Source organism: Meles meles, chromosome 6 (genome assembly GCF_922984935.1).
Source record: "Meles meles chromosome 6, mMelMel3.1 paternal haplotype, whole genome shotgun sequence".
In the NCBI taxonomy this organism is placed as follows: Eukaryota; Metazoa; Chordata; class Mammalia; order Carnivora; family Mustelidae; genus Meles; species Meles meles.
Window position 1 is genome coordinate 135,339,603 of NC_060071.1, and position 16,072 is coordinate 135,355,674.

Below are 16,072 nucleotides of genomic sequence, written 5' to 3' on the forward strand. Positions count from 1 at the left end.
GAGCTAGCGGACCTAGAGAGGGGATGCAGCTTGCCCATGGCCATGGGCCATTGTTTTCCCAAGCTGCAGTCTTTTCACTCGTGGCAGCTACTCTCGAGTTTCACTGGGCATGAGAAACACCCAAGTGTTTATCTGAACACAGTAATAAAAAATAAAGTGATTTAAAAAAAACCGTGCAATTTCAGCCTGTAGCTTTAGAGATCCCTTCAGGCCTTGGGGGAAGGTCCGGGCTGCCTAAAAGCTACATTTTGAGCAGCACTGTCTTCTATATGACATCACTGGTCCTTCCTCGAAGCTTAATTAAGAAAGAAGTGAATCATCTTTTTGACCCCAGAATAAACCTTCTTTCTTCTCCAACCTCACAGGACGTCACTAAAATGTTGGCCTGTGGCTCATCTTAGTGAACCAAGGCAATGAGTTATGTTTCCTGAAGTATCCCAAAGAAAACAGAACACGCTGTGATTCCAAATGTTCTTTTTATACGAGAGCTCTCTTCTTATCTTTATCAGCAGATACAAATATGGGCGGGGGTCTGAAGTTCAGCCTCTCCATTCCACATGTCACTGAGAGGCACTACAGAAACTTGAGCCATTGTCTGTCTGTCTGAAAAGATACACACTTGTTTCGGGGGAGGGGGAATGGAAATGATACCATTTTTGGAGGGTGGAATCATATGATCGGTCTCGTTTATTACCAAGAGAAGTCCAGTACCAGTAAAAATGACACGAAAAGTACTTGGATAAATGAAGGAGAGATCTGGAGTCTGGTCGTAACAGTTGATAAGCACATGGGGAGTGCAGTAAGAAACGAGCCCAAGGACCCGATTCTAACAGCTACCTAGGGCAATTCCACACACTCTAGTTCTCCGAGTTCTTGTCCTGGCTTCATGCCCTCTTATCCTTTCTCACACGATCCATACATGGAGTCTCCCAAGTACCTATTTCCCAGTTCTATATATCACTGGGGAGTCAGGAAGGAATTCTGATTTGTCTCCTACCCAGTTCACAACCAAGTTGGCCAACAGTTCAGATGGTCCTCGGACTACGAACCAGAAGTCCCAGGCACATCAAGAAATACAATCTCTTCCCTCCCTCAAGTGACAGTCTTCATTCCTCACAAGCAAACAAAATGCTTCCCTGTGCTCAAACCTGTTTGCACTCACTGAGAAGTCAATAAAGTCCCTTTTCTCTCTGCCTTGTTGGGCATAAATTCTCCTTTGGGGTTTCAATGCTCAGGCTAGAGTACCTTGATGTAGAAAAACCCAGACTCTAGATCCACCCCCAGGAACTCCCCAGGGTAGCTGTCAGCCCTTCAAACTTTTTCTTCAGTAGAAGCCAGAGAGGGGACCGGGGAAAGGGGAGGAGAGGGAGCAGAGGTCAAGTGGAAAGGCGTGGGGGGGGGGGGGGCTGTGCGGCCTCATTCTGACGAGGACCCCTAGAGGACCTGTCCGCTGCGGGCTGATGATGGAGACATGCGCACATACGAGCTTCCCAGGTTCAGGAGCTGCTCGTGGGGAATAGCCTGGACCCACCATCTGCTGAAACCAAATGGAAGAATAAAACATCTCTTTGTAGTTCACATTTCTAAAGTGAAATTTACAAAATTGCCCAGCAATGAAAGGAAACGAGAAGTTGGTCCCACTTCAGGCTTGTTGGTGAGTACTGATTGTTGGGAAATTAGTACATGGAAAAAAGAAAATAAAAATAGAATTACTTTATTAATTTTAGAAATCAGTAATTCCAAAGGGTGCCTTTGCCATGGCTCATGTGGTCAGCAGCACACACTGACTTTTCTCTACTCTCTGGGAAACTTGTGATGTATGCGTCCCCTTTCCCCCCAACACTTGGAAAAGGGAAGAACAACTTTGGTAGATAATGTTGTTGGGATTTTAGGCTTGTAGGAAGTAAAGCTTAATTCTGCAATCTGGAAAAGAAGAGGAAGCAAAATGCAAATAGCCAAAGAGCCTCTTTTATATCATCTCTGTGTGGTAGCAGGGGAGGGACAGAGAAGGCCTAAGCAGGTTTGTGGGGGAGGCTAAAAGGGATAGAAGATACATGTGTGCTCTGATGGGGTATAGAACGTATCAGCTGAATGTCCCCACTGCCAAGTTCAGTCGAAACCCAGCTGATGTGTTTTCCCATCATCTCAGTAAAAGTCTGGATTGGCTGATTGGCAACAATCTACTGCCACTGTTGCTTGAAGGCTCTGGGGACTGAGGCAGCAACAAAAGGAAAAAAGAAAGAAAGAAAGGAAAAAAGAAAAAAAGAAAGAAAAGAAAAGAAAAAAAAAGTACCGTGGACCCCTCGCAGTGCAGGTGGATGCTTCAGCCTCGGTCACGCCCCCGCAGGTGCGGGAGTAGCAAATAGATTCTTCCTCTGGGCAATCGCAATTCATCTTTTAGTGTGAGCGGGATCTGGAAGAGAACCAACCAGCCGCTAAGTGACCGAAATGAAGAGTTGGGGTTTTATTTACAGCAACGTCTGGTTTAGTTAGCACTACTGAAGACTACTGAAGTTATGGCCAAATAAATGTTCACCTTGAACTTGAAGACTTTTCCTTTTAACCACTTGGTTGGAAACCTAACACATTTCTGTTCTGCTTTTTTGTGTGCTTTTCTTAGTTTCTCCCTCCCTCCCTTCCCTTTGTTTTTTACCTGGATAAGAACATTTTACCCCTTTTGCTTCTTAAATATAAAATGCTGAGTATGTTAAGCTTTTCTAGAAAGGTAAGGTCAGCATTATTAGCGTTCGGTGTTGAACTAGGGAAAAGCTGTTCCGTGTACGCTTCTGAGTTTGTCTAAGTCTTTGCTGAATGCTGGGTTGTTGGAACGCACTCTGCCTTGGACCACTGTCCCCATCCTGACCATAAACACCTACATCCCACCACCTGGTTTATAAGGACATTACTCTCACCGTGCATCCCCTGTGAGGCCCTCCCACTGCCTTCCCATTTCCACTATCCTGAATTCTGTGTTTATCTTTCCCTTGTTTGGTTTTTAAAAACAGATTTATTTATTACATACACTCCTAACCGTAAAAATTGTGTTGTTTTCACAATTTTGTGGTTCAATCTGAGAGTGCTGCCGTAACTATTATTATATGTGATCTCAGCATACACCTGGTAAAACTTCTTCAGTTATATACTTAGGAGTGTAACTGCTGGGTCCTTCCATCTTCAACCCTCTAAAAATAATGCCCACATTAAAAATAATTAAAAATAATTACCCACATTCCAAAGTGGTTTGTACCAATCCCCCCCCCCCCCGCCCCGCAACACCCAGGGCAGCTTCTCTACCTCCCCTACATGTGGAGAAGGGGGACTGCCAGAGTGTAAAATATTTGCTAGTCCAGCGGGCACACAATGTGTACCACTACTGTCGTTTTAATGAGCATTGTCCCAATTAGGAATGAGGCTGAGCCTCTTTCCAAGTATCTGTTGTGCATACATGTTTTTTCTTCCGTGAAATGCCTGGATGTGGCTTTTGGTTATTTTTCTTATTGAGGTTATACTGTTTATTGATTTAAAAAATAAAACAGCTCTATTGAGATATAAGCCACATACCATACAATGCACCCATTTAATGAGTATAATCCAGTGGCTTATAGTATATTCAGAGTTATGCCTTCATCACCACAATCAATTCTAGAACATTTTCATTGCAAGGAGATGAAACCTATACCTACTAGCCATCGCCCTTGCTCATCTTGTCCTCTGGCCCTAGGCAACCACTCATCTGTTTTCTGTCCTGTAGATTTGCCTATTCTAGACATTTCATATGGTTGGAATCATGTGGTCTTTTGTGTCTGTGGCTTCTTTCACATGGCATGTTTTTAAGCGTCATCTATGTTGTAGCATGGAGTGATTCTGTCTGCCTTTTTATGGCTGAATAATACTCCATTGTGTGTGTATTTTATTATTCATTCATCCATTGATGGCCATTGGGGTTGTTTCCACCTCCTGGATATTAGCAGTCATGCTTCTATAAACAATCATGTACAAGGTTTTGTCTGGACATATGTTTTCATTTCTGCTGGGTCATATGGTCACCCTAGGCTTAAAGGTTTAAGAAACTGCTAACCTTGTTTCCAAAGCAACTGCACCATTGTTAAAAAAATAGACAACTTGCAAACTGTTTTATGACATTTTTTAAGTTTAGTCACTCTCCTCATTCTCTATCTTGTATAGTTGTATTTTTTCTCTAGAACACTCACCGTTATATAACGTACTATCTGTGTTTTGTGGTCTGTATCTCCAGTTAAGGTTTGGGGGCTGTTTTATTCACTGCTCTGTGCTATGTGTCTAGTGTAGATGCTCAGTAAGTATTTGCTGAGTGAATCAATCTTTCACTTTAACTGGAACGTTAGTCCACTCACAATTTTGAAACTACAAATACTTTTATTTATTTCTACTGTCTTAAGTTGGGTTCTCCTTTAAAGATTTATTTATATTATAGTGGCAGAGGGAGAGAATCTTCAAGCAACTCCCTGCTGAGCGTGGAGTCCAACGTGGGGCTCGATCTCAGGACTCCTGAGATTATGACCTGGGCTGAAATCGAAGGTCAGGTGTTTAACCGACTGAGCCACCCAGGCCCCCCTTAAGTTGTGCTTTCTATTCGTCCATACTCATGTGTTTTCTTTTCCTCCTTCAAGTTTTATCATTTCTATTCTTTTAGTAGTTACTCTTATTTATTTTCACATTTGTATAAACTGACTATAGAACGCTGAAATGAATCATCTTTATCTTTTCACTTTACAAGGTCAAGTTAGACTACTTAACTCTGATCATACCTTCTGTCTTGCTTAAAACGATACTGGTGTTGGATATTTTCATCCCCTTCCTTTTTGAACTTCACAAGAACATGATTACTTTATTGATTATTATGCTTTCATTTGCTCATATTTTTCTACATTCTTTGCTCATAAGTCAGTTTTGGCATCTCGGACCTTTCTCTGGGATCACCTTCCTCTGTTTGAAGTATATTCTTCAGAATCTTTCCTTCTGTGCAGGTTTACCGATGCCAAATTTGTCTGGGTTTTACATGTTGGAAAATGTCTTTATATCATCCTCATTTACAAAAGATATTTTTGCTTAAAATGCATTTCTGGTGGGGTACTTATTTTTTCTCACCAATGGCAACATCGCACTGTAGTTTGGCTCCGCTACTGCTGTTGAAGGGCACGCTGTTATCAAGCTGGCATTCCTTTGGAAAGCCTTCCTTGGCCGTGAGGGGCTTAAATTTAACATCTTTTGTCTTTAGTATTCCGAAGTACGGTGTGTCTAGATGTGCATTTCTTATGAGTCACTGTAGCCAGTTGTATCTTCCATTAGTTTTTGGAATATTTTTAGCCATCATCACTTCAAATATTGTCACTGTTTCTTTTTAAATTTTTCTTTCCAGAACTCCAATTGTCTAAATATCTATCAAGTCTTCTCAGTTGGCTTTTCGTCATTTTTTCTTTCTGCCCCGCAGTTCACGTAATTTCTTTAAATATATCTCTGAGCTCATTAAATATCTTCAACCTCTAACCTGCAGTTAAGCCCACTCATGGATTTGAAAACTGTAATTACTGTATCTTGGCAATTCTAAAGTACTACACAGTTCTTTTTCAAATCTGCGTAGTCATAATTTTAATCTTTTGATTTTACTCATACTTTTTACTCCCTCAATTTCTCTAAACACATGAGAAAATTTATTTTTCATTGTCTGGTAATTTCAGTATCTTAGTCTTTGTGGGTCTAATAGTGTTGTTATCTGTTACTTTGCTGACTTTCGCTTATGGTGCAATGTTTTCTTATTTGTTTTGCGGTTTTATTTTTTTTATTTTTTTTAAAGATTTTATTTATTTATTTGACAGAGAGAGAGATCACAAGTAGGCTGAGAGGCAGGCAGAGAGAGAGGAGGAAGCAGGCTCCCTGCTGAGCAGAGCCCGATGCGGGGCTCGATCCCAGGACCCTGAGATCATGACCTGAGCCGAAGGCAGCGGCTTAGTCCACTGAGCCACCCAGGCGCCCCTGTTTTGTGGTTTTAAACTGCGATCTCACAGTTCTTAGACCTTTACCTGTAAGAATTATTTGAGATTTGAGTTGAAGGAAGATCCTTCCAGAAAAAATGTGCATTTGCAAAGTATATGTGCCTGGGGCCGCTATTAGCTTCGGATCACCTTAGATTAAATTCTCCATTTGAAGTTTTTCAGGGTACCTAGGGAAGAGGAATTCATGCCCAACCTTACACAAGGGCTAGTTTGTGGTTATAAGTCATCAGGGGACAGTCCCCTACTCCATCTCACTCAGCACCCAGGCTCCAGATAGGCTATTTTCTTTTGGTGCCTGAGGGAGAAGAGGTAAAGTGGGAAGGGAAGGTTTATTTCTGGTTGACCTTTACATGGGGAATACAGCCCTTTGGGGTCCTATCTTCATGTGAAGGGTCTCCAATTAGATGCTCCGCCTGTTGTCCATGACACCCACCATAATCCTGGTCCAGAGCCGCTTGGATCTCCACTCCTGCCTGCTGATGACCCCAGGGCAGGAACAATACACAGGACAACAATGTTACTGTGTTTCCCCTCCTCACTGCCTCTGTGGCCACAATCACAGCTTGGCTCTTTCTTGGTAGGATTTTGAAAAACCAGTCATTGAGTTGTCCATCTTCTTCTTTGCTTTGAAGTCCTGACCTGGAAATTCTCTCTCCCTCTCTCTCTCTTTTTTTTTTGAAATGCTTATGGTTCGTACTATCTATACACTCAGTTGGTGCTTAACAAATAAATGAGGTTGCATCTTCTTAGGTTAGTTTTAAAGTCAACCAGCCCCATAGACATAAACTATTATCAGAATTACCCTTAAAAACCTTGAAGCCCTTGTAAAAGACACTGTACTGGTTTGGCCATTATCAGAGTCCAACAAACCCAATCTGTCCTCCAGCCTACTGTTCTTCCAGTAGTCTCACAGTAAGCAACCGGGTTGTGCTCCTGTAACACAGCAAATAGAAATACTTCAAACACTATGGCCAACATCTGCCAGGTGGAGTGATGAGGAGAAGCAGCTAGGCATGCAGAACTGCTCAGCGAACAGATCACGCTCGTGCTCACTTTGAGCAGTACGTCCCCCAAAGGGGTGGTTGACACACTTTCCCAAACCACCCAAATCATTGTTTCTTACACCTTTTTTGGGGGGGGCGAGGGGCTCTGTCCTGCTCCTGTCCTGTGGACACACTCTCTCAAGTGCAGAGACAGCATCTTACACATCCTTGCATGACCCGGGCCAGCTCCTAGCGTTTTGCCATGTACTTGTTTATACAGGGGCTGCCTGGAAAATACTGTGCCAATGGTGGCGACAATGGTCAACAGCAGTGAGCCCTATGGGCAGCCAAGGATTGCCAACTAACAATGCAAACTTGGCTTCTGCAAACACCACAGCCTCGTGTGAAAAGCAGCAATCCGTGCTCCCGACCAGCACTCCTACCACTCATCGGCTGCACGGAGGAAAGGGAAGCACATTTTCAATGAGGTCATCTGACTCACGGCTTTTCCAAATGAGAAAAAACCAGAGGATGCATCGTGACTTCCATGCCACTAAAGAAGACCCAGACCTCAAACAACACGAATGTGTCACTGCAATTATTTTTCTCCCTCCCAGGTCTGAAGCGAACAAGAGAAATAAAATTAAAAACTTAATTTTTAAAATGACTTAAATGCAAAGGCTTTTTGTACATTGTGCCTCCTAGGTGGGCCCCCTAAGGCTGTTCCAATGGGTTAGAGGGGCCCTGATGGTACCTTCTGGCAATGTTCTGGTTTGATAAGAGAGTGAATGAATCACTTTATTTATATCCTGAGTGACATTAGGAGAAAGGGACAGCTGGGGCGTGAGGGCCAAGCTGCTGGCCCCTCACCTTCCCGGGGCACAGCTCCAGTATGTAGGAATGAACAACACAGGCATAAGAGCATCAGATCCATTTCCTGAAACCCTGCCTGGTGACACAGAGGCGCCGGGCACAGCTGCAAGGGGCTCGTTCAGAGTAGAGGCAGCTCCGGAGGCGCTCTGAAGCCAGCCCCAGGGGAGAAGGGAGCGAGCTGGCTGACCACAGCACTACCCCAAGTGCTCAGGCCTCCCAGAAACCCTTCTTCATGTCTAGCGAAACATATGGGCACTTGGTTGAACTCTCAGATGCTAAATGCAACCCGAGTCAAGGGTCCGTCCATGGGGGAGAATTTCTGGTTGCAAGTAAGTGTAGAAGTTTTAATAAGATGCTATTTTAAGGAATTTGACTGTAAAGAACTGAAGTCATATATGCAAGAAGCCGAATTCTTCTAAGAAAAATGGTCCCTAACTCATTTCCAAAAGTATATTAACTCCTATAAACCTGTAAAAACCATGTCCCCTCACTCTGGTTCATTTTCTTACTACAATAAAGCAGTCAGATTGGCATGACAGAAGGCCGTCGCGGAACTGGACGATTTTTCAATGTTACTCTGAAAAATGTTTCTTTTTGTAACTCCGTTTTGATAGTTTAGGGGAGACCATTTAACATGTTTGCAGGACTGTGAATTTTTTGCATGAAAATATTTAGTAACTTCCCTTTTATGAAAATTTAAAAATTGCAAGGCTGATCTAAATCAAAGTTCTTGACATTTAATTCCATGATCTTTATACATCTATCTAGTTTTGGAGCATAATCCACTTAAGCATATCTGGGATATTAATATATATGCTTATATATATTATGGGTTTTTAAAAAGATTTTATTTATTTATTTGACAGAGGTCACAAGTAGGCAGAGAGGCAGGCGGGGTGGGGGGAAGCAGGCTCCCTGCTGAGCAGAGAGCTCGATTTGGGGCTCGATCCTAGGACCCTGAGATCATGACCTGAGCTGAAGGCAGAGGCTTAACCCACTGAGCCACCCAAGCACCCCTATATATATTATGTTTATATATAAAATGTTTCTATATAATGCACATGTATGTATATATAAAAATATATATAGGGGCGCCTGGGTGCTCAGTGGGTTAAAGCTTCTGCCTTCAGCTCAGGTCATGATCCCAGGGTCCTGGGATCGAGCCCCGCATTGGGCTCTCTGCTCAGCAGGGAGCCTGCTTCCCTTCCTCTCTCTCTGCCTTCCTGTCTGCCTACTTGTGATCTCTGTCTTTCAAACAAATAAATAAATAAATCTTAAAAAAAAATATATATATATATATAAAATCTGGATTTATAAAACAAATGACTAAATCATTAAAAGGAAAGTGATTTACAAAAGTTTATTTACTTCAAAAAAGATTTAATTTCTTTATAGAAAGTTCTCGTAATGAAGAATGGTAGAGTAACCCAAGGCTATGTGCTGAAGTCTGATTTCTGCTATTTATTGGCCTTCTAATCTTTGGGACTTGTAATGATGATTACTGCTTTCTGAGCATAGGACAAATACATGTTTGCTATAGAAAAATATTTGGTGGGGTCTACAAGAGATTTTTAAATGTAGGTTTGAGTTCAAAAGAACTGATACATAGGAGGATTTTGTCTATTCTAGTACCTTAATTTCTAGCCTGATACAAATTCAATCTCATTCCTCCCACAGCAGATACAGCATTCATTCAAAAAAGATGTTGGATACTAGTAGTTCTTTGCCTAAAGATCAGCGGAAGAGCTGACTTTCAAGTACTCCAGGAAGGTAAATGGAAGGACCCTAGACCACTGACTTTCAAACTTATTTTTAGTGAAAAATACATCTTATACGAATACATACACAAATATGTTTTTGACCTAAATAGAAGTCTCACAAAACAATTCTTACTTTTATCATAGATGGACCCTCATTCTTTTTCTCTCCGTTCTATTCTGTTGCATTGCAGGAGGGGTGGGAGGGAAGGGGAAGAAATGGTTATGATCAATGGTATGCTAGTGAACAACTGGTTCTCTGTGGTAAAACGAACAAAGGCATCATTTGTGGTGTTGGCTGATTTCCACCATAGCCAAATTCAAGTAACGAACGTGAGGAAGTTACTGAGTGTTCACAGAGTTGGGAAGACACATGCACCACTGGGTCTGGTGAGCCTGGCCATGACCCATTAACTGATTTGATGACCCACTCTTTGCTTATGACCCCAAATTACTGCTCTTGAGTCTAGAGAATCAAACTCCTTAGTATTTCAGAGGAACGTGAGAGGGGCCAGTAGAAATTGTTTCCAGGAGTATTAAGGGAAAGCACCCGTGCTAGGGACGACAAGCTGCCAGGGCACTAGTTTGAGGGGAAACTACTCTGATGCCCACTTGGCATCATCTGTCTTCAGCTTCCCCAAAACTCATCATCTTGGGAAAACGAGAGGTACCAAACAATAACTTTAGGAAAACCTCAATCTCCCTGAGATTCAGTTTCTTTCTTGTAATACGGGAATTACAACTTGTGTACTTCACCAGATTAAGGGCTAAATAAGATAATCCACATGCGGGTGTTCCGAAAATTATAAGGGACTCTCCAGGAAGGTATTCACATGAAAATGATCCGATTTAACAAAATTTTAATTACAGGTAATTAAAAAATGTCATCTGAGCTCATCAATCATCCCCACCCTCTTGATTCTTCCTCCCCCCTGTGCGTCTCTGAGATTCTGAAATAACCAGGGCTCTCAAGACTGCCTCCTTGGATGGTTCCACTGTAGCCTCTTTCTTTTCTGTACTTTGCTGCCTTTTTTTTTTTTTTTTTAACATTCTTTCCCTCAGAGAATTTATCCACTTACAGCTAAACTCTGGATCTGGCTTGAACTCTTCCCTGGCTTTGAGAAGACTTTTCTGAGTTGAATGTTTAGCCACCATGCCAAATTTGACTCTGAAAATACTCAGTGTTACCCGTCCCATGCATCCACGATACTTGGTACTCTTCTTCTGTCAATGGTGCTTGTACTAGCCCAGTTACCCACATTTAATTTAAATAACTTACAACCACTTCACCCATTAGCATGGCTACATTTCAACCATTAGTGTGGCTACTATAAAAATAAAAAAAAGAAGTGTTGGTGAGGGTGTGGAGAAAGGAAACCCTTGGGCACCGTTAGTAGGCGTGTAAAATGGTGCAGCTGTATGGAAAACAATATGGCGGGTCTCCACAAAATTCAACACAGAATTACTACATGACTCAGCAACTCTACTTCTGGATATACATCTAGGAGAACCGAAAGCAGACTTGACTAGGTATTTCTACACCCGTGTTCACAGCAGCGTTACTCACAAGACTCCAAAGGTGGAAGCAAATCAAGTATCCACTGACAGATGAATGAATAAATAAAATGTGGTACAGACATACAATAGAGTACTATTCAGCCTTCCAGGAAGGAAATTCTGACACATGCCACAACATGGCTGAACCTTGAAGACATTATGCTAAGTGAGATAAGCCAGTCACGGAAAGACAAATGCTGCATGATTCCACTTATATGTGATATTTAGAACAGTCAAATTCATAAAGACAAAAGAGAATGGTGGTTGCCGGGAGGTGGGAGAGAGGAGAATGGGGAGTTACTGTTCCATGGGGAGGGTTTTAGTTTTGTAAAAAAAAAGTTCTAGAGATGGATGGTGGTGATGGTTGCATAAAAATATGGATGTATTTAATCCACTGAACGGTACATTGAAAAATGGTTAAAGTGGTAAATCCTGTGTTAAGTGCATTTTGCCACAATTAAAGGAGACAGTTCATCAAAGAAGCTAGTCCGTAGATACTGTCCCATCATTTACTCTGTTTTAGGCACCATATGAACTATTTATTGCACACATTGTCTTATTTAACCCCATATTTGCATAGTTGCAAAGAAGTTCTGGGCTAAAAGTAGGGGAAATCTGTCTTTGTCTCCTAATATCCCTCCCCATCTGCCTGTGGTCTCCGCTCCCTTCACTTCCTTTGGAAAACAGCTCCCCACTTGCTCTGTTCCAACCTGGTGATTATGGCCAGACTACGAATGCCAGGACCATAAACTTTTTTTTTTTTTTAATTCCAGTATAGTTAGCACACAGTGTTATATGAGTTTCAGGTGTACGATACAGTGATTTCGTACGTTATCCCGTGCTCTTCTGGCCAAGTGCACTACTTAATCCCCTTCCCCTACCTCACCCATCCCCCTCCCCCCCCCCCAAAAAACCTCCCATCCGGTAATCTTCAGTTTGTTCTCTATAGTTCAGAGAGTCTCCTACCCTCTTGATCACAAAAACTGGCAGATGATCCAGACCTGGCCAAAGTCCCCACCCCCCCGGGGCCACAGCAACTGCCACAAGAGTTGATCACATCATCCAAGCCAAGCCAATCACAGCCCTTCCTCGGGATTTCTATATCCTAACATAAAAAGAGAAATACTGTTTGTACTCTGTGGTCATGAAACTGGAAAGAATATGGCTGAAGCTGCTCTAACTCTATCCTCCACTGATCTGCTCTGTGGAAGAAAACTCATAAAGAAGGAAGAGGGAGGTTTACGGAGCTGTGAAAAGAAATGGAAAGAGATGAAGACAGAGAGAAGAAACATGAGGCAGAGAGAGAGATAGAACATAGGAAAGATCTCACAACGCTTAGCTGGAGACACCCTGATTCTCTCTACTCAAGTGAGCTCACAGGTGCACCTTTTCCTTACATGTCTGAGAGATTTATTGCTGTAACAATGTCTGGGTGCCCACGGTGGAGACTCCCCGGTCAGCACTGTTAGAATGAAGCTGAAGTTCTGAACGTGACTAAAATCAGAAGCGCAGAGACAGGAAACACGAACAGAAGAGAGAAACTCAAGGGCGGAACTGACCAGTGCACCCCTCAGAAGAAGGGTCCCTCCGGTCTTTGCTCGAGTAAAGTGCTGATCAGGCATTGGGCAGAAAATCTATCTTGGAACTGTGTCCTCTCCATGTTCTAAAAATCCCAGGGGAAGAAATATACAAGTCTCAGCTGAAAAAGGAGACTGGAAGAAACATCCTCATGGGACTGCTGTGATGATGAGGTGAAGCAACTCCACATAAAGCCCCAGCACTTGGGGCAGAGCAGGTGCCCCACGGCTAGCGGCTCCTGCTGTCAGGAGCTTTCAAACTGCGATGACAAGAGGGGAGAACTGGAAAGCTCAGGTGCCCGCGTGAGAGAACACAGCGTGAGTTCAAAGGCTTTATGTGGGAACTAAAATTTCCTTTCTTCAACGCCTTTCTCTTTAAAAACTTCTGTTTGTGTTATAGTAAAAGAAATTCATGCATCTTCTATGTACTAATAATGAAGCAGGAGAAAAGGAAATTAAGAAAATAATCCCATTTATAATTGCACCAAAAATAAGATACTTAGGAATAACTTAACCAAAGCAATGAAAGACCTATACTCTGGAAACTTTAAAACATGAATGAAAGAAAAGGAAGACGACACAAAGAAATGGAAAGACAGTCCATGTTCACGGACTGGAAGAGCCAGTATTGTCAACCGTCCATTCTACCCAAAGCGATCTATACACTTAATGCATTCCTACCAAAATACCAACTGCATTTTTCACAGAACTAGAACAAATAATCATAAAATTTGTATGGAACCACCAAAGACCCTGAATGGCCAAAGCAATCTTGAAAAAGAACAAGACTGGAAGTAATCAATTCTAGATTTCAAGATATACTACAAAGGTGTAGTAATCAAAATACTATGGCATTGGCACATAACCAGACACATAGATCAATGGAACAGAATATAAAACCCAGAAATAAACCCATGATTATGTGGTTAATTCATCTATGACAAAGGAGGCAAGAATATGCCATGGGAAAAAAAGCCAATCTGTTCAACCAATGGTATTGGAAAAACTGGACGGCCACATGCAAAAGAATGAAACTGGACCACTCTATGCATATACAAATGTATATTCCTGCTCCCCTTTTTATACAAATGGGAACATAACCTTCAGGGGGCTCCTTGGGTATCTTTTATTTAACAATGTATCTCAGAAACTCTTCCATACCAACATCAACAACTACTTAAGGGGAACTCTTTAGATAATCCATAGAATCACTATTCAAAACTAAAGGGACATATCTAGGGAGGGTCATCTTGTGAGATCCCTGTACTGTCCCACTCTAGTTCCACGGCTTTGTGTAAGGAAAACTGAAAGAGACCTAGAATTAGTCTGTCATCTCATTATCGTGCAACCAGGAGATAACAGGAAACAGCTTCTTCCTCTCTTAAAACAAAGGGTCACCCAAGGGGGAGTTCTGATGAAGCAGGAGCCAAATGATTGAAGCTTAGTGTTCGGAGGGGTTATTATAAGTGATAGCTTGTAGAATGTTCTGGAAGGTAAAGGGAGAGTTTAACCTCACGATAGCATCATTTAAGAGGTCAAAAGGAGGGCTGTTGGTGAAAAGAAATCTGACCGTGCTTGGGAATAATGACAGCTTTGCCACATAGACCCTGATTGTTAGAAAAACATGAGACGGGCGCCTGAGTGGCTCAGTGGGTTAAGTCTCTGCCTTTGGCTCAGGTCATGATCTCAGGGTCCTAGGAGTGAGCCCCGCATCAGGCTCTCTGCTCAGCAGGGAGTCTGCTTTGCCCTCTCTCTCTGCCTTCCTCTCTGCCTACTTGTGATCTCTCTCTGTCAAATAAATAAAATCTTAAAAAAAAAAAGAAAAAAAAAAGAAAGAAAAAAAAAGAAAAACATGAGACAATCAAGCTGACAATGTTACTAATTTTAGAGCCTAAAGCTATTGGAATCCCAGCATACTTACCAAGGAATCAGATGTCAGCTTGCAATCACGACAGAGCAGATGTCCTTTGGATCCTTTGAACTAAAGCCTGGGGTTCAACTATTACCCATCCTCCTCTTGTAGAGTTCTTCCTACTGGCTCTCAAAAGGCTCCTCCATGTGTCTGTTAGATTGCGTTTGCCTTCCAAACTAATCCATAGAGCCCATTAATCATTTTTCATTCCTCTCTGGATTTTTTAAAATGTACTCCGTCTCTGGGTATTATGGCTCACTGCATGCCCCCCTCTAACTTGCTATCCCTTATTCCTCCTTTTTGTCTATTAACAATAAGAGACTTGTTTCTCAACTCTTTACGACCTATGTTCTATCATTCAAGAAGATTTTGTTCAGTTTTACTTTTTGTACTTTGTTTTATAAAAGCTGTTTCTTCTCACTTTTCCTACAGAAGATTATATATGGTTTGCTATGCTTTTTTACGACTCCTGCTATCTTCCCTCCTCTTTTCCTCTCATTCCCCTGCATACTCCCTTGGTATATACAGCCCTGGGTGAGCATCACTGTATTAGACACAGACAAGATTCACTGGACCATTTCTCTTCAATCTTGTCCATAAAATCATCTTTTTTTTCACCCCTAGAAAACCTTGTCCTAAATGTCAAAGTTTTATATTTTCCAGATCAGAACAATCTTAGCTTCACAGAATGATGAAGAATCTATAGGCCATACTACACCTTCTATCAGCCAGGGTGCCAATGTATTTGATGACGTTGAATCTACACATGTAAAATATACCAGTTTGCCCATCTGTTGACTTCTAATTTCTACTTTGTTAAAAACAAATCTAAACTAGTGTGGTAGGCAGCCTTTAAGATGGCCTCCTGTTACTTCCACTTCCTGGTACCCATGCCCTCTGACATCCCCTCTGAGTAGGGACTGACTGGACTTACTGACTCACTTCTGACAAAGAGAATGTAGCTGAAGTAATGGGGTATCCTTTCCAAGACTAAGTTATAAAAAGATTGTGGCTTCTGTGTGGGTGCTTTCTCACTTTCTCATGGATTGCTTGGCCCAGGGAAGGCAGCGGCCATGTTGTAAGGCAGTTATATTAGTGTGGTAGGGCTGCCACAAGCAAATACCACACACTGGGTGGCTTAAACAACAGAAATTTACTTTCTCATCGTTCAGGAGGAAGATCAAGGTGTCAGCTGGTTTGGCTCCTTCTGAGGTCTTTCTCCTTGGTTTACAGATGGCCGTCTTTTCCCTGTGTCCTCTGAGTTTTTCACTGTGTGGGCGCCTCCCTGGTATGTCTTATGTTCCTCTTCCTATAAGGACACCAGTCGGGTTGGACTAGGGCCCATTCTCTCAACGTAGTCACCATTTCAAAGGCCCTATGT

At 42.2% G+C, this 16,072-nt stretch overlaps 1 protein-coding gene across 6 annotated transcripts in view; it reads right to left on the minus strand.

Annotated features, from left to right (window-relative positions):
- Nucleotides 1-494: 494 nt before the first annotated feature.
- TTLL5 (tubulin tyrosine ligase like 5) overlaps nucleotides 495-16,072 on the minus strand; it is a 284,906-nt gene continuing 269,328 nt past the window's right edge. For 3 of the 6 annotated variants that reach the window (XR_006818747.1, XR_006818746.1, XR_006818744.1), the window contains 2 exons: nucleotides 2,294-2,413; nucleotides 495-1,534 (listed from right to left, as the gene is read on the minus strand). Coding sequence is in view for 2 of the 6 variants with exons in the window: in XM_046008985.1 (XP_045864941.1) it covers nucleotides 2,391-2,413 (23 nt within the window). In the remaining 4 variants the exon portion in view is untranslated. Of the gene's footprint in view, nucleotides 1,538-1,698; nucleotides 2,414-16,072 lie in introns of those variants that run through there. The other 3 variants (XM_046008989.1, XM_046008985.1, XR_006818745.1) reach the window with 2 other exon arrangements.